Here is a 25,157-nt window from a genome sequence, read left to right as displayed (position 1 = left end):
AGCCTACATTCCCAGAGCACCTTAGTTCTAAATCCCTGTAGAGAACATTTGTTTATATATTTGTTAATTTATCTTTAGATATTCTGTTATTTTTTTCAAATTTGTCTTACTTTACCAGTTCCAATAAAATACCAACACACTAGTGTTGTTGTAAAGATTGAATGAGCCTATCAGAAACATCTAGCACAGCAGCACAACACAACACACAGCACAGAAGTCTCAGCAGCCACAGAAATATCATCTCTGTTATTATTTAATATTATAATTCCTTTCCTTACATAATTTCCTACATTTTCATCCAACATATAGTTAAATGATAAGCTATTAAATGTTTACAGGAAAGAGCAATTCCTCCTCCAAGAAATCTACATATCTCTTACCAACACCTTTCCAGTAGATCTAAGACCTGAAAATAGATGGACATAGGATCATGAATGTACTTCCTACAAGCAAATCAGGAAAGTTTGAAGGAAGAAATCAATTATGGCTGTGGAACAAATCTTGAAACTTTTAACTCAAATTTTCCTTCTAATATATGGTAACTATAAGCAATTTTGTGGGATTTTATATGCACTAAGACATTTAAAAAGTAAATAAAGGATGAAAATTTTGTCTTGCATGTTATAATGTATTTCATTTTCTTCTTTGAGACTTTGGAATGGTTTCTAAACTGATATTTCAATCTAATAGCCTTAATTCAGTATCTAAGATATAATAGCCTAAGAAAAGAGAATCTGTGTAATAACTATACTGAATATAAATACTTGCTTACAGTAAATTCTATGCCTTTGGAAAAGATGACCATCATGAACATTCTCAGTAGATTTACAGATAACCTTGCCTGCAAATATTTCTAGGTCATTTTCTATTAAATCTTGGTGGATGTTTATCTGACATAGTCTATTGGGGTTAATTTTGATTATTGATTTGTCTAACTTTTTGCTTTCTCTTTGAAATGTGCTAAATTCTACTTACCTCTCGTGTGTTAACAGACACCACACAGTATACTCTACGGCACTTGTTATGCTCTGGAAATATGTAACTAAACGATAAGCTGATTTACAAATACTTTTTTAGGAGATTTTTAAGTGTACTAATTTTTTTAAAACAGCTGAATTTATGTTTCCTCCATCTCTTGTATATACAATGTTCTTATTATAAAAACATACCAAAATAATTCTAAATCTTATTCTAAAACTTAGCATATATCTTCCTTATGCACATATATTTTCTTATTCCTAAATGTGCCTTGAACTTATTTTTGAGTACTATCTAAATGTTAAGAATAAAAAAATTATAATGAAAGACATATTCATTTTAGGTCCTAATTTGGGAACTTTTACTTTTCTAAGAACTCCTCAGAAAATATTGCATTGTTGTCAGTTGTAAGACTCAGGGTAGCACTTGCTAGTTGCTATAGCAAACTAAAATCTGGTTGCTTAATTCAACAAATGTTTGTCACTTGCACAAGTCTAATACTGATGTTCCTGGCTGAGCTACTCTTATGGGCAGCTCCATCCAAGAAGAGGATCCTAGAGTCCAAGTTCCCACCATCATGTGATTCTGATATCTTGGAGCACTTCACTTCCAGACAGTGAGTGAGATCATGAAAGATAATATCTTTCATGGCCAGGCTGTAACAATTTCCCTCTATTTTATTAACCAGAGCCAGTTACATGTCTCCAACCTAACTGCAAGAGAGACTCTGGAATTTAACCTTCCTCTATGCTTAGAAAGAGAAACGGGAGATTGCTAAACCTCTAGTCAATCTCTGCCACACAGGCATATTGTTCTAGAACATGGTAAAAGAAGTAAATATTGGCAATGAGAACAAATATCCTCAGTGATAGTTTCTTTTACTGGAATTTTCCTTATTAGGATGTTGGTTTAAAAATCAGATTTTAAAATGTAGTATTTTCATTATTTGTGCATAACTGTACATAGAAGTGATTTTATTGAATTACTTACAAGACACATTTTACTCAATTAAATTCTTTCCTGAAAAATGAGTGACAGTCAATATTTAGCAGACAAGATGTAATATCAGAAATACTCTTGAAAAACACTCTGAAACAAGACATATAAAATGCAAAATAACTATTCACTTTAATTATTTTATTTCAGTGGCTATAATACATGTTGGATATAACTGCCTTGTACATATTGATAAAGCACAGTATTGCCTATATTTTGATTTTCTTTTTCATGAATTATTTGTAAGAGATCAGTATTTTGTAGGGGACTAGTTTTGCCAAATAATATAAATAACCAAAAGATAAAAACACTCTACTATGAAAGCATGTTTGGAATTATCAGAAGCTGTAATACTGAATTAATCAGATATAAACTATTTTGTTTTCCAATAATTAAGAAATCTTTTGCAATATAAATATTAAGACATCAGAAATGTAATCCAATTATAAGTTTATAAAATTACATTTGTGTATATGTAGATTTGGAGCCCTTCTAAAAATATTGACGCATACAGTTTATGGAAAAACTTGGCCTGAAATTTTATGTGAATTAATTTGAAAACTATGTTTAAAAAATACAGGACTTTCATCAATTTTAGGATAGGTTTGAACTTGCTATCTGATTAATATTGTATTATCTGCTAAACCAGCAAGGCACTCTGGCAAGGCTTGGTAATTTCCTATTTTATTAGCAAAAAATTTGTAATAATTTCCTTTAATTTACAGACAATTACAATTCAATTATGAAGCATACAAAACATTTTCGAAGTTAAGACAATACACTGCCTAAAACTTATATGATCTGTCAAATTTTTGCTGAAAAGAAATTCATGATTAAGGTCTTATATAATTATAAGACTGAAGACTCAAAAACCTGTGAAAGTTAAAGACTAAAACTGAGCTAATTATTGTTATCAAAATGTTTCATGTCCAGGTAAGCAAAAGATGCATGATTAACTCTGTTTGTGATAATGCATTAAAGCCAAAATTCTGCCTGGCTTCATTTCAAACTGTTATTTGTAGTCAGGGTCAACTATTTCAATATCACCTATATGGTTGGTGGTTTCACCTAAATCTATTGAGCTGATACTTCTATAATTCTGGGTCAGTAGAAGTAGTACTGGTCATTAATCATCATCTTCAAAAAAATCTAGTTTCCAGTAACACTTGTTTTTTTCTTGAGAGAAAAATACCAGCCAATATACAACCCCATTAATCAAAAACATATGCAAATTCTGCCTTTTTTACTATTGAAATAATCCATCTATCTACTTCTATATCAGATACTTGATGCATTTTTAAATTTAAAATATATTTTAAATTCTGTTATAAGGTAAATATGTAATCATAACTAAAATTGATTAAAGTAGCAGAAATGAAAAATAGGGAAAGTAACGAAGAAATAATAACATGAGTTTATCTAGGTAAGGAAGCTACCACAAAGTCAAAAGTGACATTGTTCTTCTTCTTTTTTTTCTTTTTTTCTTTTGGCCGTGCAGGATCTTAGTTTCCTGACCAGTGATCGAACCCATGCCCCCTTCAGTGGAAGCGTGGAGTCTTAACCACTGGACTGCCAGAAAAGTCCCCAAAGTGACATTGTTCTTTTCGAATCTAGGAAAAGTAGAAAATGTCATGAATTGCACTGTCCCTAAAAAGGAAGGATGCCATTTCACAAAATGAGAGAAACTTGTTCTGAAAATCTAATGAAAAATTAATGTAAGTAAATTGAACTTAAATCATTAAAATATTAGGAATTTTAATAATAGGATACATTATTGATATGTAAGAGTATAAGAGAATAAAAGAGATCACATATTTGTGGAGAAATAAAGTATTATGGGGACGAGGGGCAAATGGCGGAGGAGTAAGACATGGAGATCACCTTCCTCCTCACAAATACATCAAGAAAACATCTACATGTGGAACAACTACAGAACACTGGCAGGGGACCTCAGACTTCCAAAAAGGCAAGAAAATCCCCACATAACTGGGCAGGGCAAAAGAAAAAAGAAGAAAAAAAAGACAAAGGAATCATGATGGGCCTGCCTCTCTGGGAGGGAGCTGAGAAGGAGGAAAAGTTTCCACACACTAGGAAGCCCCCTCACTGGCAGGGATGGGGGGAGCTTCAGAGCCGTGGAGGAGAGTGCAGCAACAGGGGTGCAGAAGGCAGAGCGGAGAGATTTCCACATGGAGGACTGGTGCCAACCAGCACTCACCAGCCAGAAACGCTTGTCTCCTCACCTGCTGGCGGGGATGGGGGGTGGGGGTGAGGGCTGGGTGCTGAGGCTTGGGCTTCAGAGGTCAGACCACAGGGAGAGGACTGGGATTGGCTGCGTGAGGACAGCCTGGGGGTGCTAGTGTGCCAAAGCTAGATAGGAGGGAGTCCAGGAAAAAGCCTGGGCATCCCGGAGAGGCAGGAGACCTTTGTTCTGGGGTACTCAATAGATGGCCCACCATAGGAGCTTCCTTCCTGTGTGCTCACAGACTGCAGGGCAACACCTACGTGAGCGCAAGCCCTAGCCGCGGCTGTTATCTCGGACAACAGAGGCTGCCACAGTTGCCACCAAGCGTCCTGTGTGCAAAGCAGGTCACTGCCAACACCTTCCCAGCAGCCTGTGCAGCCCGCTAGTGCCGAGGATCCCGCCATCCAGGGCCAACTTCCCCGGGTGAACATACGGTGCGCCTCAGACTCTTGCAACTTCACGTCGGCCTCTGCTGCCGCAGGTACTCCCCGCACATCCTAACTGTGACTGCCATATCCCTTCCTCCCCCAAGCCTCAGTGAGCAAGTGAGCCCTAATCCACCGCTGCTTTCGCCCCCTCTTGCCTGGGAGGGGAACAGACGCCTGAGGGAGGCCCACACGCAGAGGCGGGGTGAAAACCAAAGCTGAACCACAGAAGCTGTGCAACCAAAGAAGAGAAACGGAATACCGCTGCATGACCAGTGGATTAAATCCCGGCAATCGGTTTTTTAAACCCTACATCTATGGAATATCTGAATATACAATGAGAGTTCCCAGAGTTGAGGCTGTGGACTTTGGGGGCAAGTACACACAGGTGTAAGGCCAGATCAGAGCGTGAGCTGACCCCACAGTGGCCACAGCAGGTCCATAGACCTACCTAGAAGCATTGGAGGACTTCCTGTGTAGGTAGGGATTGGCTGTGACTCACTGATGGTGCAAAGACACTGACAGCTAAGGCCACAGGAAAATATTACTACTTCTTTTTTGTTGTTGTTCTGTTCCTTTTTTATTTTTCTTTTAATTTTTATTTACTTGTTATTTTCTTTTCTTTTTTATGTTTTATTTTTAATTTTTTTTAAAAGTCTTTACTGGAGTATAATTGCTTTACAATGTTGTGTTAGTTTCTGTTGTATAACAAAGTGAATCAGCTATACGTATACATATACCCCCATATCCCCTCCCTCTTGCGTCTCCCTCCCATCTTCCCTATCCCACCCCTCTAGGTGGTCAAAAAGCACCAAGCTGGTCTCCATGTGCTGTGCGGCTGCTTCCCACTAGCTATCTATTTTACATTTGGTAGTGTATACATGTCAATGCCACTCTCTCACTTTGTCCCAGATTACCCTTCCCCCCCACCATGTCCTCAAGTCCATTCTCTACTCTACGTCTTTATTCCTGTCCTGCCCATAGGTTCTTCAAGACCATTTTTTTTAAATTCCATACATATATGTTAGCATATAGTATTTGTTTTTCTCTTTCTGATTTATTTCACTCTGTATGACAGACTCTAGGTCCATCCACCTCACTGCAAATAACACAATTCCATTTCTTTTTATGGCTGAGTAGTATTCCATTGTATATTTGTGCCACATCTTCTTTATCCATTCATATGTCAATGGACAGTTACGTTGCTTCCATGTCCTGGCCATTGTAAATAGTGCTGCAGTGAACATTGTGGTACAGGAGAATTCCAGATATCAGTAAAATTAAGGTAATTGGTATGCATAGTTTTAATCTAAATGATGTGAGGTATAAATTCTGCATCTGGACAAAAATACATTACCTTCATAAACTAACTTACCAGTGGCATTATATGAAAAAAATGAATGTACTTATATTGCTTAAACTTAATAATCCTGTTCTCATTTTTCTTTAGATGCTCAAGGTAATATCTGAGAAGCATGTACACAGATTACAAAACAAGTTATTTCCTATTTTCCAAAAGTTAACAACTTAAATAAACAAAGAAATCGCTCTTCAAGTCCTTTTAAATACTGTCAAACTAATTATTGAACATCTTTCTCTAAGATTGTATATAAATAATTGTATATATAATTTTCCAGATAAAATATGTAACATTTATGCACTCTTTTATGTTTCTTGTATTCTGTTCTACTTATCCCAGGTTGAGATATGGTGAACTTATTGCTTCCTTTAGGTATTTTCTAAATATTATTGATAAACTTGATCATTTAAGTGATGTTGGCTCTTCAATATGGGTGCAGATAGAGTGTGAACTATATACCTGAGAAAATGTCTTTTTCTCATATGTGGATTACGTTGCCTGCACATTCTAATCTATAAAAGATTGTTATATATAGTAAAAAAAAAAAATGAAATTATAAAATGAATTACTAGAAAACTAAATGTTTAATTAGTTTCAAAACATGTCAGTAGCTTTATAACATCTGTCTCAAATGAACAAAATACAGAATAGAATTTAAAATATGAACAACACACACAAAAGCACAACTAAAGCTTATACTACGCCATCTATTTGAATTTCAGTTTGTCGGAGGGCAGAGAAGATTCTGATACATGCTTGAAAGAAGCACTTTCATTTGTGAAATATTGATTTACATAAAAGAGTCCACAGTGTATTTATTTACCTTGCAGCAGTTAACATAATTAGTACAGGAAAAGAAAAACTTAGCCTATGTCAAGTGAGAATATTATAACTATAACTGGTGGTCTGTAATTATTTTTAAGTGATATGAACCTTGAGGGGTTTGGTATTTGAATTTCACAGAGGGAAAGCATATTAATCAGTGCTATTTCAAATGTATACCTATTAAAAATGGATACATGAATTTGAAGTTAAACAAAATCAGAGTTAAGAAGGTAGAGTATACATATTCTCAGATATTAAAATTAAAACAAACCTTGAAATTCAGAAAATAGAACTCAGTCAAATCATACACAAGTAATATGGAAAAATTTCTAATTGAGCTTATTTAAAGCAAATCTCTCACCCATGTTAATTTCTATAAGTTTCTAGATCTTTTAACCATTTATATTTCATATTCAATTGCATATCCTATCTGAATATTTATAATGTTTGGAGGGTCAATCACAGGTGACTGCACAATTATTCTTCTAATATCACTAGAACTCTAAAATTTCAACATCATTTATTATTAGAAAAATGCAAATCAAAACTACAATGAGGTATCACCTCATACCGGTCAGAATGGCCATCATCCAAAAATCTACAAACAGTAAACACTGGAGAGGGTGCAGAGAAAAGGGACCCCTCCTACACTGTTGGTGGGAATGTAAATTGGTACAGCCACTATGGAGAACAGTATGGAGGTTCTTTAAAAAACCAAAAATAGAACTACCTTAGCACCCAGCAATCCCACTCCTGGGCATATACCTGGAGAAAACCATAATTCAAAAAGATACATGCACTACAATGTTCATTGCAGCACTATTTACAATAGCCAGGATATGGAAGCAACCTAAATGTCCATCAACAGAGGAATGGATAAAGAAGATGTGGTACATATATACAATGGAATATTGCTCAGCCATAAAAAAGAACAAAATAATGTCATTTGTAGCAACATGGATGGACCTAGATATTGTCATACTGAATGAAGTAAGTCAGACAGAGAAAGACAAATATCATATGATAATGCCTATTTGTGGAATCTAAAAAAAAGGGATACAAATAAACTTATTTACAAAACAGAAGTATGGTCACGTATGTAGAAAACAAACTTATGGTTACCAGGGGTTAAGGTGGGGAGGCAGATCAATTGGCAGATTGGGTTTGACATATACACACTACTATATATAAATAGATAACTAATAAGAACTTGCTGTATAGCACAAGGAACTCTACTCAATACTCTGTAACAGCCTATATGGGAAAAAAATCTAAAAAAAAAAAAGAGTGGATATATGTATATGTATAACTGATTCACTTTGCTGTACACCTGAAACTAACACAACATTGTAAATCAACTCTACTCCAATAATTTTTTTTAAATAAAATAAAATTTCATATAAAAGTTTAAATACTGCAATCCATGGAGCTTCATATACACTTGATCTATTGGAAGATAGTACACACTTGACCTGAACCAGAAACACTTAAGCAATGATTTTATATATATATATATACATATATATATGTATATATACACATATGTACATATGTATATATATATGTATATATAATATATACATATATGTATATATATACATATATATACATATGTATATAGATAGGTATATACATATACATACATATACATATGTATATACATATGTGTGTATATATATATGTATATATATACATATATACATATGTATATATATATACATATGTATATATATATACATATATATATTCCAGAAAAGGAGAAAATGTTGCTATTAATGGTAACTTGGGAATTGGCAGAGAGATTTTAGTAATTTAAAATCAGTCTTTTAAAATATTGCTAATATATTCTAAAAGTAGCACAATTAAGTCAGATAGACTATGAAGTTATAAAGGGGGTTATATATAGATATGCTGTCTCTGTAAATAACATACATACACCCATACTTACTTGAGTGTCTCAATTTGTCTGCAAAATATGTCTACTCTTGCCCAAAACTCATCAAATAAAATGGTATAACAGTTGAAATAAAAGACATTTATGTATTTACCAAGTAGGTCCTTATCTTCAATAATTGCCATCTCAACATCTATTCCAGTAACTATTGTGTATGTGAAAGGAACTTGAAGAACACTAATTTCACCAAAAGACTCCTTCTCCTTAAGTTGACCCATATACACAAGTTTCGTATTTTTTTCTGTAAGAGATATAGTAACTGATGTTTAATGAAACCACTTTTATATAATGGATAAATAATTTTGGTATATGGTATTTAAAATAAATTAGCAGTTTCATGCAAATCAGAGAACATTTATTTATATATGTATTTAAATTATATTAGAAAAATAATAGATTGGTGAGAACTTCAGCATATCTAAGACAGTTGAAGACACTGTAGTTTAGTGATCTAGAAATTAAATATGTTAATACACCAAGATGTTTATGAAATCTTGAACTCATTCCATTTTTTAAGGTCCTAGGATACTGTTTTGTAAGCATAATTTAGTATGCTTTGTGAACCATTTGTTACCTCAATTCCAGCTGCAAGGCACAGTTGTTGAACCAGCAGAGAATAATGAAAATAAGCAGAGAGTGCCAGGAATGGAACTGATGAGATGATTAACTGCAAAAGATGATATTCTACCCTAACTTTTTCGTATAAATAAAAAAAAGAAAAATGGAAAGTGAGTTTGACTCAGGTAACTAGCAGTTTAGGTCCAAATAAGGAATTTTGTGGAAAAGATCTGACAGTAGTTTCAATATGCATAGTTCTGGAGAAAAAAATTGAAACTCCAAATTATCTTTTCAGGGAGAGCCCAACAGTATTAAAACAAGGATGAGCTGCTGAGCAGTAAGATAAAAAAAAAAAAAAATAGAATGTAGCCCTCAGGGTAGGACAGTGACAGAACTCAGAAGAGGTAAAAGCCTTTACTAAGTACCCTGGGGTCAAAAGCCAATAACTAACTAGTTGATATGCCACTTATATAAATGGAAAATCTTCACACTGCATATGACTAGTACAGCAAAATTCAATGAAGTTTGCATATTAAATTGAATTACGTTGAAGACTGCCTAACCAGCCAAAATGGATTAGTTCTAACTTTTCTGTCACTATGTATTAGTGTTTTGCCTATTCTAGAACTTCATAAAACTGGAAAAATACAGAATGCACTGTTCTGAGTTTGACCTTTTTGCCCAACCTAATGCTTTGAGATTCATCCGTATTCTTGTATGTATCATAAATTCTTTTTATTGAGGCATGACATTCCAATGAATGAATATACCATAATTTTTCTATCCATTCAACTGTCAATGGATATTTGGATTACCTACAGTTTCTGACTTATGAAGATTCATGTAAGTCTTTTTGTAAGCATATATTTTATTTCTCTTGAGTAAATATCTAGAGTGGAATTTCAGGGTCATATATTAAGTGCATTTTAACCAATCTGATATACTTATAGAAGTACTTTGTTGTAGTTTTAATTTGCATTTCTCTGATAAATAATGATGTCAAGCATCTTTTAATGTGCTTCTAGGTTGTTCCTAAGTCTTACAATTCAATATATATTACAACTTATTTTACATTCCTGCATCTTACAACTCAGTAAAAAGAAGAAAATAAATGCAACAAAAATTAGTCAAAAATTGAACAGCTACTTCACAAAAGAAGACAATTAATAAATGACCAATAAACACAAGAAAACATGTTCAATATCTCCTATTCATTAAGATAGGCTAATTGATTAAAAAGAATACATAAGTTTAAAACTTACCACTTTTCTTGATTGTGGTTTTGAAAGTCCTACAATACTTCTGAAAATCTTACAATATCCAGAATTAATATAAGCCACAAAAGAGATTATATTTCCACTATCACTGAAAACAAAAGAGACAATTCATTATTTCACACATTTTTATAAGAAATTATTTTAGATATTTTGACAATAAAAGTTGACATTTAATTCAACAACTATTGAGTAAATTTCTTAATGAATGACAGTTTATAGGCAGTCCTCTGTATATGATAAAAATTTACATCTGAAAAAAAAATTTACATCTGATATTTATATCAGCAACTAATACAGAAGTAAATATTGACAAGAATTTGGCAGTAAACTGTATGGTGGAGGAGAGGAAGATGAGTGTGGGGCAAGCCCCAAGCCGTAACATTTGCTGATTTTCATGGTGTAGATATTTTTACCATGGCTAGTTTGAAACTGCCAATGGTTTAACAACTGGCTCAAAAAAATCTCTGAATATTTAACATTTGGATCTTCAGAGCTCAAAGTGTATAATAAATAAATAAATAAAAGGTTATTTGTCACCAGTCATTTATTTTGCTTAAATAAAAATTTATGGTAACTCTTCTACTGTCTTATATTTTGTTTCTTACAGCCAAACAATTATAAAGTTATCTTCAAATATCAAAGTATAATATAGCTGTAGAATTATGTGTAAATTGTATAGACATGGGAATTTTTTCATAGATCCTACTCTTAAAAGTAAAGAGTAGTGTTTTGCCAAGATGTTATCTGATTGTAGAGACTGTTTTACTTCTTTCAGTCAATCAGCAGGACATAAAGGAAGGTATAGAGTCTCCTGGCAATTGTTACAGGTAAGAGAAGCATGCACTTAGTACAGAAACCCATTATTTTTAACTGTTAGAGCTGCACTACTGTAAATCTTTTCTTGAAAGTCAAGCCTTCCATAGATCATAGAGAAGCATACATAATATCAAAGTGAATAAAGATCATGGGAATTTGTATTAAAGGCGTGTTAACAATGGAAAAGCTGAATCACTGCAGCAAAATGTATGAGGCAGTCTCACTCCTTATAGGGGACATTTACTGCCTCAGTAATTGTCTATGGTCTCTGTACTAATCATAGAAAATGTTTATCTTAATGAAGACAACACAGCAAAACCATTTTCATCTAGGTAAGCAGGCTGAATTTAATGACATTAAAAAAGTGTCTCATCACACTTAAGAAATTTTAAATATTACTTTTTGACTAGAAAAACAATCATACCAATGCCTGTAAAAACTTAACACCTTTCTCTTTTGTTTCTTAATTTTATTTATTTAACCTCTAAACCTGTTTCCCATTACAAAGAACTTATGCCAGTGATGTCAAGATAAATGTTGTCATCTCCATACCCTTTCCTCTTGGGTTACATAGAAAGTTACGAACAACATAGAAAGATCCAAAGGATTATAACACAATTTTAAATGAAAATATTTAGTCATGGACTATATAAATGACATTTTATTCATTATTATTTAAAGGTAATATTCAGGAAATAAAGTTGATTTATATTTAAAAACAGAGTTTCAGTTTAGGAAGGTTAAAAATTTGGGAGATGGATGATGGTGAGAGTTGCACAACAACGTGAATGTACTTAGTGTCACTGAACTGTACAATTAAATATGGTTAAAATGGTATGTTTTATATTATGTGACTTTTACCAAAATAAAAAAAAAATTAAATAAGGTCTTAAAGAGCCTCATCAAAACTCAAACTCATATTCTAAAACCTGAAAGCATTAGACCTTTATGAAAAGAAAAAACTTGACTTTATCTTAAAAGTAAATTAGAAAGAGAAGAAAACCAGAAGGATTCATAGAAAGTGAATACCATGTATTGTTCTTTTCCTTCCTGTTGTTTTTCATGTGCCAGGAAATAGTCACAAGTCTAATAAAACTATTTTATTCCAATTTTCAGATCAGTTAGAAGAAGTCATGATAAGAAGGATAATTCCCAACTGGCTATTAGCATCAACACTGGGACAGTTAAGGTCTCAGTTTAAATGGAAACTAGTGATTAGAAAGATTGTTAAAGGACATCTTCTTAATTAAGATAAACTCAAGTCCATTAGCCTAACAGACCAAAACACAGTTTTGGAGAAGTGTGTCTGAGTATCAGCAAGACTGATGCAGCTTCAAGCAGAACATGCATTAGCTTAATGGATACCATTTCTCCTTGTAAAACTAGAGTACTAGAAAAAGAACAATATAAAAAAAATAGTGCTAATGAATGCTACTTTTGAACTTTAATATCAATTTGGGGAAACATTTTTGAACATGTTTTCCTTATGAATATATTTTTTGCTTTCCTAAAGTGTTAAGAAAGATCTTGGTTAAAAAGGACCTTGCATTTACTGAGTATTTCTATAAGGGTCCATACTAATGAAACTTTAACCAATATTAAACACTACTTATTTTAAAATGTATATTTATATGAAGATAAATAGTATTTATGGATAAATGGAAGCAAATCCTGATTAGAAATGCATATCAGAAAAATTGAACACTGATTAATTATATAATTTCCATTTATACTACACCTTCTGAATTCATGGCACATTAAGATAGGTCATTCTTCTAAAGTATGAGTACTATATGTAAAATACTGTCATGCATATTAAATACCTGCCACTTTGCATAAGAAATTAAAAATAAGTGAGCATTTCTCTAATCACACAAACATGAGATTTGGAAAAAAGTTGTACTAATTATTTATAGAGGAAATCCAGAGAAATATGGGTGAAAGAAATTTAAATTTTGAACACACCTCAGAAACTATTCCAAGAAAAGAATTTACTAATATAATACATTTATAGAATTTCACAGAAAATAACAGAGTATGACTTGTTACTTATTGAAAATTAGGGCAGATGAAGAAGGTCCAGACTTGGTGTTAAATTCCCTCCACCCCTCTCTCCTTCCCCTTCTTCCCCCATTATCCCCTTTCCTCCATCCCACACTCCAAGATAGGACAAATACTGGGGCTTAGAGCCTTTTACAAGTCAGGGCAGAAGGGATTATGGAGATTTGATGCCCAGCCTGATAGCCAAGAAAGCCATACCCTCAACTCTTTCACTAGATTCAAATTTTCATTCAAATCTCACCCTCTCATGACTCTGCTAGTTTATCCTACAGTTTAACCTGCTATTACCAGCTCCCTTACCCGACTCTGCTTTTTTTCCTCATGGTTTTATCTTCTAACATACTATCAAATTTACTGATTTATTTCTTGTGCTTACTGTATATTACATCCTCTAGCCACTAAGATGCAAGCTCCATCAAGACAAGGATTTTTATTTTTATCTTTCTTTCACTCATGTATTTGCAAAGTAGCCATTCAATAAATATTTGATGAACAAATGCAAGGTCTCAATATTAAATTGCAACTTCCTCAAAAGGTTAACTGAGCATGAGAGGAAGCTCAGAATATGGTAGTTTAGGTTTTTATGGAACCAAGTTGCACAATTAAAAATTATGGATGAAATAGTTTTAAATATATGAGGTGGTAAAAGGAAAAATAAAAAAAAAAAACCCTCAAAAGCCAGAAATAAAAAGAAAGTTCAGTCACAGAGGTAAGAAAGCCCTAGAGACAGTGGCAAAGTCTGTCTGAGAGATCAGATGTGAACATCCTCCTTCATAAATCCTTCAAGAACAATATTCTTGGGGGGTGAACTTGAAAAAGCCCACCTTACAAAGAGAGTTCCTGAAGATATTTTCCTCTCTTACTTGTGGTGCTAAAAGGAATGGAAAAAGAGAAGAGAAAGTGTCTCTGAAAATTCCTAACCATAGCTCATGATATTGGGGCTAGAATCTACATCACGTGCGAGGCATCAAAGATTTATTTTTTAATTTTGTTGATTTGCAACTCTAAATGCCTGGAAAAAAATTCTTTCTGGATATATTAATGTTTATCCATGCTTCAAAGAAGTCTAACAGATATGAAGATACTATTTTAGGGAAAATGAGCCCTTAATAAAATATGCATTATCAAATATATTAGCAAACCAGCACCATTAATTATAGTCACCATACTGTTATAAACGTAACTATACATATACTCACATTGTTATAGTTTTGCTTTTTTTTGGCGGTATGCGGGCCTCTCACTGTTGTGGCCTCTCACATTGCGGAGCACAGGCTCCGGACGCGCAGGCTCAGTGGCCATTGCTCACGGGCCCAGCCGCTCCGCGGCATGTGGGATCTTCCTGGACCGGGGCACGAACCCGTGTCCCCTGCATCAGCAGGTGGACTCTCAACCACTGCGCCACCAGGGAAGTCCTACTATAGATATTTTTATGTATTTATGTACACATGATATATACACATTTATAGCAACATCAGAATTAGGAAATATAAAATAAAATTATATTTATAGAAAAGCAAGAGACAGAATTATTCAATTTGATTACCAAAATTAACCAGTGCTTACAGAAAAACCTATAATCAATCCAAACAAAAATATTAAATTAATTAAATATTAAACTAAAAAACTAATGCTATATCCTAAAATTTTATTATTAAAATTTAGCATTACATCGTTTTTTTTTTTGGCATTATAATTAAGGTCACATTTCAAACGGCCATGAATTTAAATATTAGTTTATTTGAATCAAAATTTAAAAATTAAAACAGTCACCTCTTCAGGCAATGTACCAATAGTCCTTAACTACTCTTTATCTTCAGTAGTCAACAGATTTAATTAATCTCTCATGTTCTTGACACACTTTTCTGCTCTTCTCATAAGAACTTCCTTTTCTTAGTTCTGAGGATACCCTCAGACTATCCTCTATGTACTGTACAGAAAGAGTCAGTTTTTTTCCTCCCTAAAAAATGTCTCTTCCATTTTCCCAAAAAATGGACAAACTGGTATTTTTCTAGTATTAAACATCAATTCTCCTCCGTTAAAAAATTGGATTAAGTCTTAGACTTATTTAATTAAACTGGTGTTAGTGTCCAACTTTGAATTCTCTTTACTTTTCCATTCTCTCTCAGTAGATGATACCGATAGATGGATAGATAGATAGATAGATAGGTAGATAGATGATAGATAGATTTTCTATAGACATATTTATGAACACAGATATTCAAAACTAAAGGTATGAATATATGGATATGGGTATATAGGTGTAGGGGTTGTGTATATACAATATTTCATAGAATTCCATATTTCTCTATTTCTTCTTTACATATACTCTGTCTTTTCATGGTATTTTGCACAATATTCAAAGATCTGCTATACAGATTAAGGTTAATATTAATACTCTTGTTACATAGGCTTTAGTGAGCCTGCTGTTTTCAGAATCACACATTCAGTTTTCTCTTTTTATTTGAATTTGGAGCACTAAGTTGTAATACTGAATTTAATTTCCATCATGCTTGATGATTACTTTAGTAAATATAAGAAATGTATTTAACTGTGTCTACCATAAAGTAAATTCTGTATACAAGTTTGCTGCTTTCATACTAAATTTTGACCCTCAGGCTTTCCAGATATTCCAACCATATCTGGGCTTATAATAAAAAATCACTAAAGGAATGAAAGAACCATGAGCAAGAGTCAGCATAAACTCAAAACTATAAATACAGACCTCCAAATACCTCAAACACTAGAATTACCAGAATGTAGAATGCTTATATATGAAATGTTAAATAATACAAAGGTAATTTCTGGAAGGACTTGTGTAAAATAGAAATTTTTCTTATAAGTTTGGGAAAATTCATTAGATCAACTGACGGAGTGTGTTTTGGGTTTTTTTTTTTAATAATTATTACAACAATTCCTTTTGGTACTTTCTAGTTTTCTAATTCATACATCTCTTTCATTTGACATTTTATATTTTCTAGAAATGTATTCTTTCCATCTAGTTTTTCAATACGTTAGAATAGACTTGTTTACAACACATACTTCTGAAATCTTTATTGTGTCTTTATTATATTTCATGTGCTTATAAGGCTTTTTCCAAAATGATTTTTTCTAAACAGCATTTTATTTCACAAATAGCTTGTTTCTGTGTAAATATTGCTTCTTAGTTCATTGATCTCTGTCTTTATTTCATTATTTTTTTTTAAATCCTTTTTTCTTGTTTTCTAATAAATGTATTTAACACTACACATTTCTTCTCTCTACTGGCCTAACTATACCTCATATGTTCTGAAATATAGTGATTTTACTATGATTTGGTTGAGAGTTATTTCTTAATTTCCTTTTGTAACCAGTGGGGTACAGCAACATGTATTTATTTCATTTCCAACATTTGGGACTGTACTTTTTCTATTCTTTTAAATCAATTTTAAGTTTTCTTGTTTTGTTTTGTTTTACACTTGACTCTGTGTGACCATTATATACAATATATTTTTGTAATTATTCCTTATTTTTTACATGCTGGGGAAAAAGTTCTGTTGATGTGGAGTTCTTCATATATATAAAAGTTTGACTTTTTAAAATTGTAATGTTCAGTTTACAGTTGTTAATCTATTTGGTCTCTCAGTTCCTGAGAAAGTTGTGTAACCAAACTACAATGATTATGATTCTTTCTCTTTTTTTTTCTCATAATAGTTTTACATTGCATTCTAACCTGCTCTATATTAAGATTCTTTCATCAGTTTAACTCACATAATTTAAATAAATGCATCATGCCATTAATATTTTTCTGTGGCAAGATCTTCTATTTTAATTTTTCCTCTTTTACACTTGTCAGTATTTCCTAGTCAGCTTTCCATTTTAGTATGTATAAATAAATGTCAATATTTTTGAAAGACTCCATAGTATGGAGGTACCATAATTTAGGTCATCATTTTTCTAAAGTTGAGGTTTTAAACGGTTCCAAGTCTTGCTATGTAAAAATATGCTACAATAAATTTCCTTCCTGAACATCTGCAGATAAGTGCACAGTTTTCTATAAATTAAATTCCTTATAAAACATGTAATAATAAATTCTGATAAATTTTGCTAAATCAGAAAATGAAATCTAAATATTGTTTTAATTGGCATGCCTTTGATATTTACTGAGGATTAAAGTTCATTTATTTATGTATTTACCACTTGCATACTTTTATGAATTTTCATTCATACATACTGCCCATTTTCAATTTTTGTCTTTTTTATCTGTAGTAATTCTTTATATATTATGGTTCTTTAATCTTCATCATTATATACATTGCAAATATTTACTTCTGGTTTCCTAAGAATGATTTTACTTGTTTACAATTTACCACATAATTTTTATGATTTTGTTTGTGGTCAAATCTGTTAAGAATTTCTTCATAATATCCATATATTATTGAGAAGATTATTACTAATAAAATGATTATATATTGTTTCAAAAGATTTATAGGATTTTGCATTTTAATATTTCCTATAATTTACAATTTGAATAATGTATGAGCTAAGAATTTTCATCTCAAATGGATAGAAGTCCCAAAAACAATTGTTGAAAATTCTATCTTATCCTCATTGATTTGAAATGTCCTTGATTTCATATATAAATTGATATAAAGTTATGAAGGTTTTTCTGAACTTTATTGCAATCCACTTTTTAAATTATTTTACTATTAGAATATGTTTTGATAACTGTGAGATAAATTTTCCAACTGAAATTTTACCAGATTTTCTTGGAACATATTAAATGTTTGCTCTTCCAGACAAAATTATGTTGCTGAATATTTATGTTTGTCCCCTTCAGATTCCCTTTCTAACCTTCTCTACTCTGTTAGTTTTTTGTTAAATTTGGTCAATGAGAGGCAAAGGAAGGAGATAATAAATGAGAGAATTTGAGGTAGTTATTTCCCCTATCTGCCATTTTGATGGACTACTGTGTAGCAGAGGCTGAATACCTGTACCGAAGACCCCAGTTGCCACAGGAAAAACCTGTAGATACAATGTGTAGTCAGATCCTGATAATTCCTCCCTCCCCTTTCCCCTTCAGACAGACTTTGTAATGATTTCCTACTATTGGAAGTCCCTGGATGCTTCACCATCTTTCGTTAGTTTCCCAAAATCTTACCCTCACTTTTGTAAGTAGTGCATTCCTTAGACTCTCTTTCATCATTCTCATCTAATATGCTGTCTATTTACTGCCAGAAGCCCAACTGATACCTACAATTTTCTTCTCAAGTTCCATAAAGTATTCTGACAACATTTTCATTTCCATTCTATTCAATTCATATATTAATTTAGGTAGAAATATATGTTTATCATATACCAGTCTAGCTTCTATTTTCCCAGTCTTTTTAATACCATCCCCCCAAATTATATAGTTTGTCTCATAAAGGGTTTGCATTTTTCTCTTAGTTCATTTCTGGACATTTAAAATTCTGTTGATATTTTAAGTGATGTGTCCCATTATTTTGCATAGTTTTTGTTTCTTATATAAATTATGAATTGTTGACTTAAGAAATGGAAATTGATTCTTCTTGGTGTAGTAAAAGAGAAAGTTTTGAAGAAAGGATTGACATTTAACCCAAAGTCAATTACATTTATGGTGCCAGAGTCAGAATAAATCAAGCTTCATAATTGCCATACTTAAGATTTTTATTCCACAAAAGTAGTAGTGAACAAATTTGGGTCAGGTGCCAGATCCACAGAGGATTTCTTTCTATGCAGTAGGGGTTGATCACCAAAGAAGAATTTAGATGGCATTACTAATGATTGACTATATATATGCTAAGTAAACAGAAACATTTAAAAGAAAACATTTCAAATAACATAAGAAATGTAAGACTATAATCTTCCAAAAATATTTCTGATTCACTGATATCATTCTTTCTCTTACCTAGCACCATGATGCTAAGAAAAAGATGCGTATATATGTGTGTGTGTGTGTGTGTGTGTGTGTTTAGCTTGACTTTATCTCACAGGGTTCTTTAGAGGACCAAAGAGATACTCTTTATAAATAGCAATAAATTAATAGAAGAAAATTATTTTCATATTTGTGTAGAAAAAGCTTCTTCATTTTCACCTGACAATCATATATTTTAGCCATAAATTATAGTTAACCATGGTAATTTTCCATTTAACAAGGCTACACTGATTAATGACTTCATTCTGACACCACCTAAACATTTACATTGATTTCAGTTCAATTACTTAAGCAATATTATTTTAGAGATGAATAATCACATACTAAATGGACTGGCCAATGAAGTACATGAATAGTATGATGCATTTATCATTTGCACATAGTACAGATTATAATTAAATTTATTCATTATTTGAAATACTGATTTACCTCATTAATTTCACAATAACTAATTTTGATTCAAGATAATATTCCACTTGGTATATCTTAATGTAATTTGGACAGTGTAGGTAAATGGTTTGAGTAAAGAAATTTATTTTATTACATACATTCAGAACACTGGTTATTTATGCTCAAATTAGTTCAATCACTCTATAAGATATTTATGCAAAAGTACATTTCAGTACACCTACTGATGATCCAGCTTCATTTTTGTACACACTATTCTGACAAGAAAAATGTGTGAAGTTATTTTTTAATATTTTTCAAAACAACTTTAAAAAGATGTGATAAATCCTATTTTCATTTTTTAATGGAATATTAATGTTTGATAATTAGATTTTGTGAACTCTTTATATTAATCCTCTTTTATAATATCATTTGTTGATTTTTCTGAAACTATTGTTTTCCTCTTAATCTCATTACTTTCACATGTTAGACAACTCAATATAAATTGCATACCCATAGTTTCTTCTTATTGTTATCTCTATCTTTAACTTAATAATTAATCCATCTTAGATAATTTTTGTCACATGATGTCAGGTTAAATAGCTGACTAAAGTTTTCTCCCATGTGTACAGATTATTTTCTAACACTTTTTTTTTCAGAATTTCTTTTTTTATTTTGTCAGATATATTCAACATACTCAAAACCTAACTTTTATCCTATGCCATATTTGAATTTTAGAATTGGTAGGGTCTGATTTATATATTCTACATAATACGTTATCAAATCTGTTTTTCTAATAACACTTTTTATTTAAAAAATTACTAGCCTTTCCCCACTGATGTATGATACTTCTTCCATTATATACTATACACTATTCTCCTACACACTGAGCTCTTTTATAAGCTAACAGGCTAAATGGAATGAAATGAAAAAGTTTTAGATCTTTTATAAGAAATAAATTTACAGCATGTGTCAAAAATGATGTAATTTTTTAGACACATTGATGAAACGTATCTAATTCTAAGAATTTTTCTTAAGGAAATAATCAGGTATTTAAATATATAAGTATTCAAAACCCTGTGTGTAAGATATTTTATGCAACTTAAATGACAATCAGTAGGGAAATGTTTAAATAAAGTATGATAATCCATTGGATATATTATGCTTCCACTAAAATTCATAACTTTTAAAAACTGTTACTTACATTGAATATGGTAATTTTATAACGGCCAGTGGAAATGAGTTCCATTAACTCTATAGTATTCAACTTTGGTTAAAAATATACAAAAGCCATTTGCTTCTGAATTAAAAACTTGGAAAAATATAGGAAAAGGTTGATGTCTGTAATAGTCAATGTTTTAAGAGTATAATTATAAGTAACTTATGCTTTGTAGTCTTCTGTATACAATAAATGTACACATTGTTTATATATTATTTTCATAATTACATTAAATAAAACATTTTCTAAAATAATTTTAGAACAACTGATTCATAATGTGGTCTCTGGTAGAGGTATGCCATAATTACAGAATAAAAATAAATTGCTTTTGAGCAATATGGTATAATAGGAAGCCTGAGACCCCCTTTCTCCCACAGAGACACTGATTCTACAGCAATCCATGGACCAATTCCACTTGTGAGAAATCCAGAAACTAAATAAGAGGCTCTTGTACTCCATGTGAGCACAAAACCAGCCGCATCAAAGCTGGTAAAAAGCTTCATGGCACCCTCGAGCCATAGTCTCTCCCACCAGTACAGCTCCATACAATCAGGAGAAAACTCCCAGCTCCTGATTTTTCCCTAGGAAGGTAAAGAGAAGTCTGGACTGTATGTACAAAGTTCTGACCTTTCAGGGGAACTGCCTGAGGGATTGGATTCTGCCTTGTCTCTCTGAGATCACTGACAGAACTCAGCATACTCTAGAAGCCTGGTGGCCTCTGAGAACAAATAAGAGCTGGGTAGCATGCTGCTTCTTCAGAACACACATGGTACAGCAGACAAAGTTCAGAACAGCTTGATGGCCTCTCCCTCAGGAGAAAGAGAAGAGTGGTGCATGCACACAAAGTTCTGGCTTTTCAGTGGGTTGCCTGATTTATATCTTGTCTGAATCTAAGCACTAACAGGAATAGGGTGCCAGGTTGAGGTCCACTGAGAACAAAAATTTTTCAGTGTGTACCTGAATCTACAGTACCATATATAGACACTATGTGGCACTCCTGATTAGAACTTGGCAAACCTCTTCAACAAGATTATACACACAAGCCTAGACAGAACACATCCCCAGAAAAGGCTTGAAAAATCTCTAGAATATCCAGCTGGGCTGACTGAAGAAGTTCCTCCCTGTGCAGAACCATGCCACAGAAACTGGGAGAAATAGTTGATTTTTCAAATTCCAAAGTTCCAGCAGAAGATAATAAGACATACAAAAAGCAGGGAGATATGGGATATTCAAAGGAACAAATTAAATCCCAAGAAAATGACCCTAAAGAAATGGAGAAATATGAATTAGCAGACAAAGAATTTAAAATAGCCATCATAAAGGTTTTTTTTAATAAATTAAAAGAGAGCACAGACAAATAACTAACAGAAATCAGGAAAATGATGTATGAACAAAATGAGAATATCAACAGAGATAGAAACTATGAAGAAGAACTAAATAGAAATTCTAGAATTGAAGAATAAAATAACTGAATTGAAAAATTCACTACAGAGCCTTAACAGCTCTTGACTAGACAGAAGAAAGAAAGAATCAACAAACTTGAAGACAGGACTTTTGAAATTACTGAGGCTTAGGAGCAAGAATAAAAAGAAGAAGAAGAAAAAAAATGAAGAGAGCTTAACGGACTTGTGGGACATCATCAAATAGAATAACATATACACTATAGGAATCCCAGAGGAGAAGAGAAAGTGGCAGAGAACCTATTTGAAGAAATGATGGCTAAAAACTTTTCAAATTTGAGAAAAAGTGGACAAATTCAAGAAGCTCAATTCACTCCAACCAGGATAAATCTAAGAAGACCTACACAAAGACACATTATAATAAAACTGTTAAAAGTCATGGACAAAGAGATAGTTTTGAAAGCAGCAATAAAAAGCTACTCATCACATACAAGGAAGTTCTAGAGATCTGTTGTACAACATTATACTTATAATTAACAATAAAGTACTTAAAAATTGTTGTGTAGGTCTCATGGTTTGTGTTTCTTACACAATAAAAATATAGTGTTGTTAAGATGTAGCCTCTGAGTTACTAAAAGTTTTATTACTTCTCCATCAAAATGTACCCTGAGTAATATGCACACACACACACACACACACACAATCTCCTATGAACAAAAATGTCTCAATTGAGATCTTGTTAATCAATCATTGACCTAAGGTAGAGGGCATGTAATTTTAACTTTTGACAAAATATTTTTCTCTGTTGAAACTCCAAAATTATGATTACATAAGATGTGTTTACAGAGACAACTGAAAATAGTATCAGAAATATTTTAGTCAAATTTCTAGAGTTATTGAAAATATGTTTTTTTCTGAGTTTGAAGACTCATCCTTCTATCTAAAAATGCAACTGTAGAAACAAAACTAACCAGTTAAATTATTTAATTTAATTAAATTATTAGCTTGGACCTCTTTTCTTGAAACAAACACTTAAGTTTTTTAAAAAGTCTGAAATACAGTTGACTTGACAAGGCAAAAAATGAAAAGTAAAGCAAGTATAAGAGAGTTAAATGTTACTGGATTCTAATTCAAAATATTTCATTTATGTCTTTAGGAGTTAAAAGAACATCTACACAGTGTCACATATGTAAAAAGCAATCAAAATTTTTGTTCACTTCATGTGAAATTGAACTTGATTTAGAAGGTGTCATTATTCTAAGAAACTTTCAAGCTAGTAGACATATTTTTTTAAATTTTATTCAGATCATTTTTAATTTTATTCAGATCATTTTGAGTAGTGGAACTACCACTCAAAAAGAAAAAAAGACATAAAAACCTGAAAGGACATCAAAATAAATTATGCAGATTCATACACATTACCCTTATTACCTATTTCAGTGTAATACAAACATTTATAAGCTACATAGAGTCTGTTTTTCATGATTGGTTGATTCAGTCTCTATTATTTTCAAACTCTACAATTTGTACTGTTAATTTCTTTCTCACAGAGCAATGTTATTTTGCATCAGGTAGAATATGCATAAGTTTTGCCTCAGTAGTGGGGAAAAATTAGACCCAAACTAAATCTAAGAAAGACTAAAAGCAAGATATAAAAATATTGAACTGCTGTCAAGTACTAAACTTGGGCCCTGAGCAAAGTTCAAGAAAATTTGGAGAAATAGAAACAAATATTCATCACTGAAAAAGTAAAATTTAAAATACTTGAAATTCAATGCAGAATTACAAAACATGCATGCAGAAAAAAAATGAGTATATAACTCATAATGAAGAGAAAAATAAATTAATTCAAAGCATATCAGAAGTGATATGTGATAGAATAAGAAGACAAAGACATTAAAACCCTTATTATATATGCATCCCATAAACTAGTGGAAATAATGAGCATTTTAAGTAGAAACATGGACAATATATAAATGATGCAAATCAAATTTCTAGAGATGAGAACTAAAATGTCTGATATGAAAAATATAATAGATATAATTTATAGGTTAGACACTGCAGACAAAAAGTTTAGTAACCTTAAAGACATGACAAAAGAAATTATCCAAAATGGCGCAGAGAAGAAAAAAAAGAGAATCAAGCACACACATACATACACATACAAACACACACACACAGAACAGAGCATATTGAGACATGTGATAGGTTTAATTCATCTAATATACATGTTATTTGCATACCCAAAAAAGAATGAGTGAGCACTTGTCTAAAATATTACACATTTTATTAAAACTAATATTCCACCTCATAATAGCAAAATTAAAAAAAATTTAAAGTGTACATGGAACATGTACTATATAGACCATATTCTGGGCCATAAAAAAAAAAGTCTCAATAAACTTAGAGATTCAAATCATACAAAATATGTTCTTTGACAAAAACAGAATTAAATTTAAAATCATTAGCTGGCAAAATCTACAATATTTTGAAACTTAATAACATATTTCCAAATAAACAATGGGTGAAGGAGAAATAAAAAAGGGAAGTTAAAAAGAATTTTGAATAGGATGAAAACAAAAAGAGTAACATTCGAAAATTTGCATATACATCTAAAGCAGTACTTAGAGAGAATAGTATTAAATGGCTATATTAAAAAAGAAGAAAGATCTCAAAACATAAACTTCAGCTTCTGGCTTAAGATACTGAAAGAATGAATTAACC

At 31.9% G+C, this 25,157-nt stretch overlaps 1 protein-coding gene across 1 annotated transcript in view; it reads right to left on the bottom strand.

Annotated features, from left to right (window-relative positions):
• Nucleotides 1–8,644: 8,644 nt before the first annotated feature.
• Nucleotides 8,645–25,157, bottom strand: part of CNBD1 (cyclic nucleotide binding domain containing 1) — a 368,568-nt gene continuing 352,055 nt past the window's right edge. The window contains 3 exon segments of the mRNA XM_060035261.1: nucleotides 8,645–8,673; nucleotides 8,875–9,021; nucleotides 10,597–10,703. Of these exon segments, the coding sequence (XP_059891244.1) occupies nucleotides 8,645–8,673; nucleotides 8,875–9,021; nucleotides 10,597–10,703 (283 nt within the window).

The sequence above is a fragment of the Delphinus delphis genome, chromosome 17, assembly GCF_949987515.2.
Source record: "Delphinus delphis chromosome 17, mDelDel1.2, whole genome shotgun sequence".
Lineage (NCBI taxonomy): Eukaryota > Metazoa > Chordata > Mammalia > Artiodactyla > Delphinidae > Delphinus > Delphinus delphis.
This window is presented reverse-complemented; position numbering and strand designations above follow the sequence as displayed.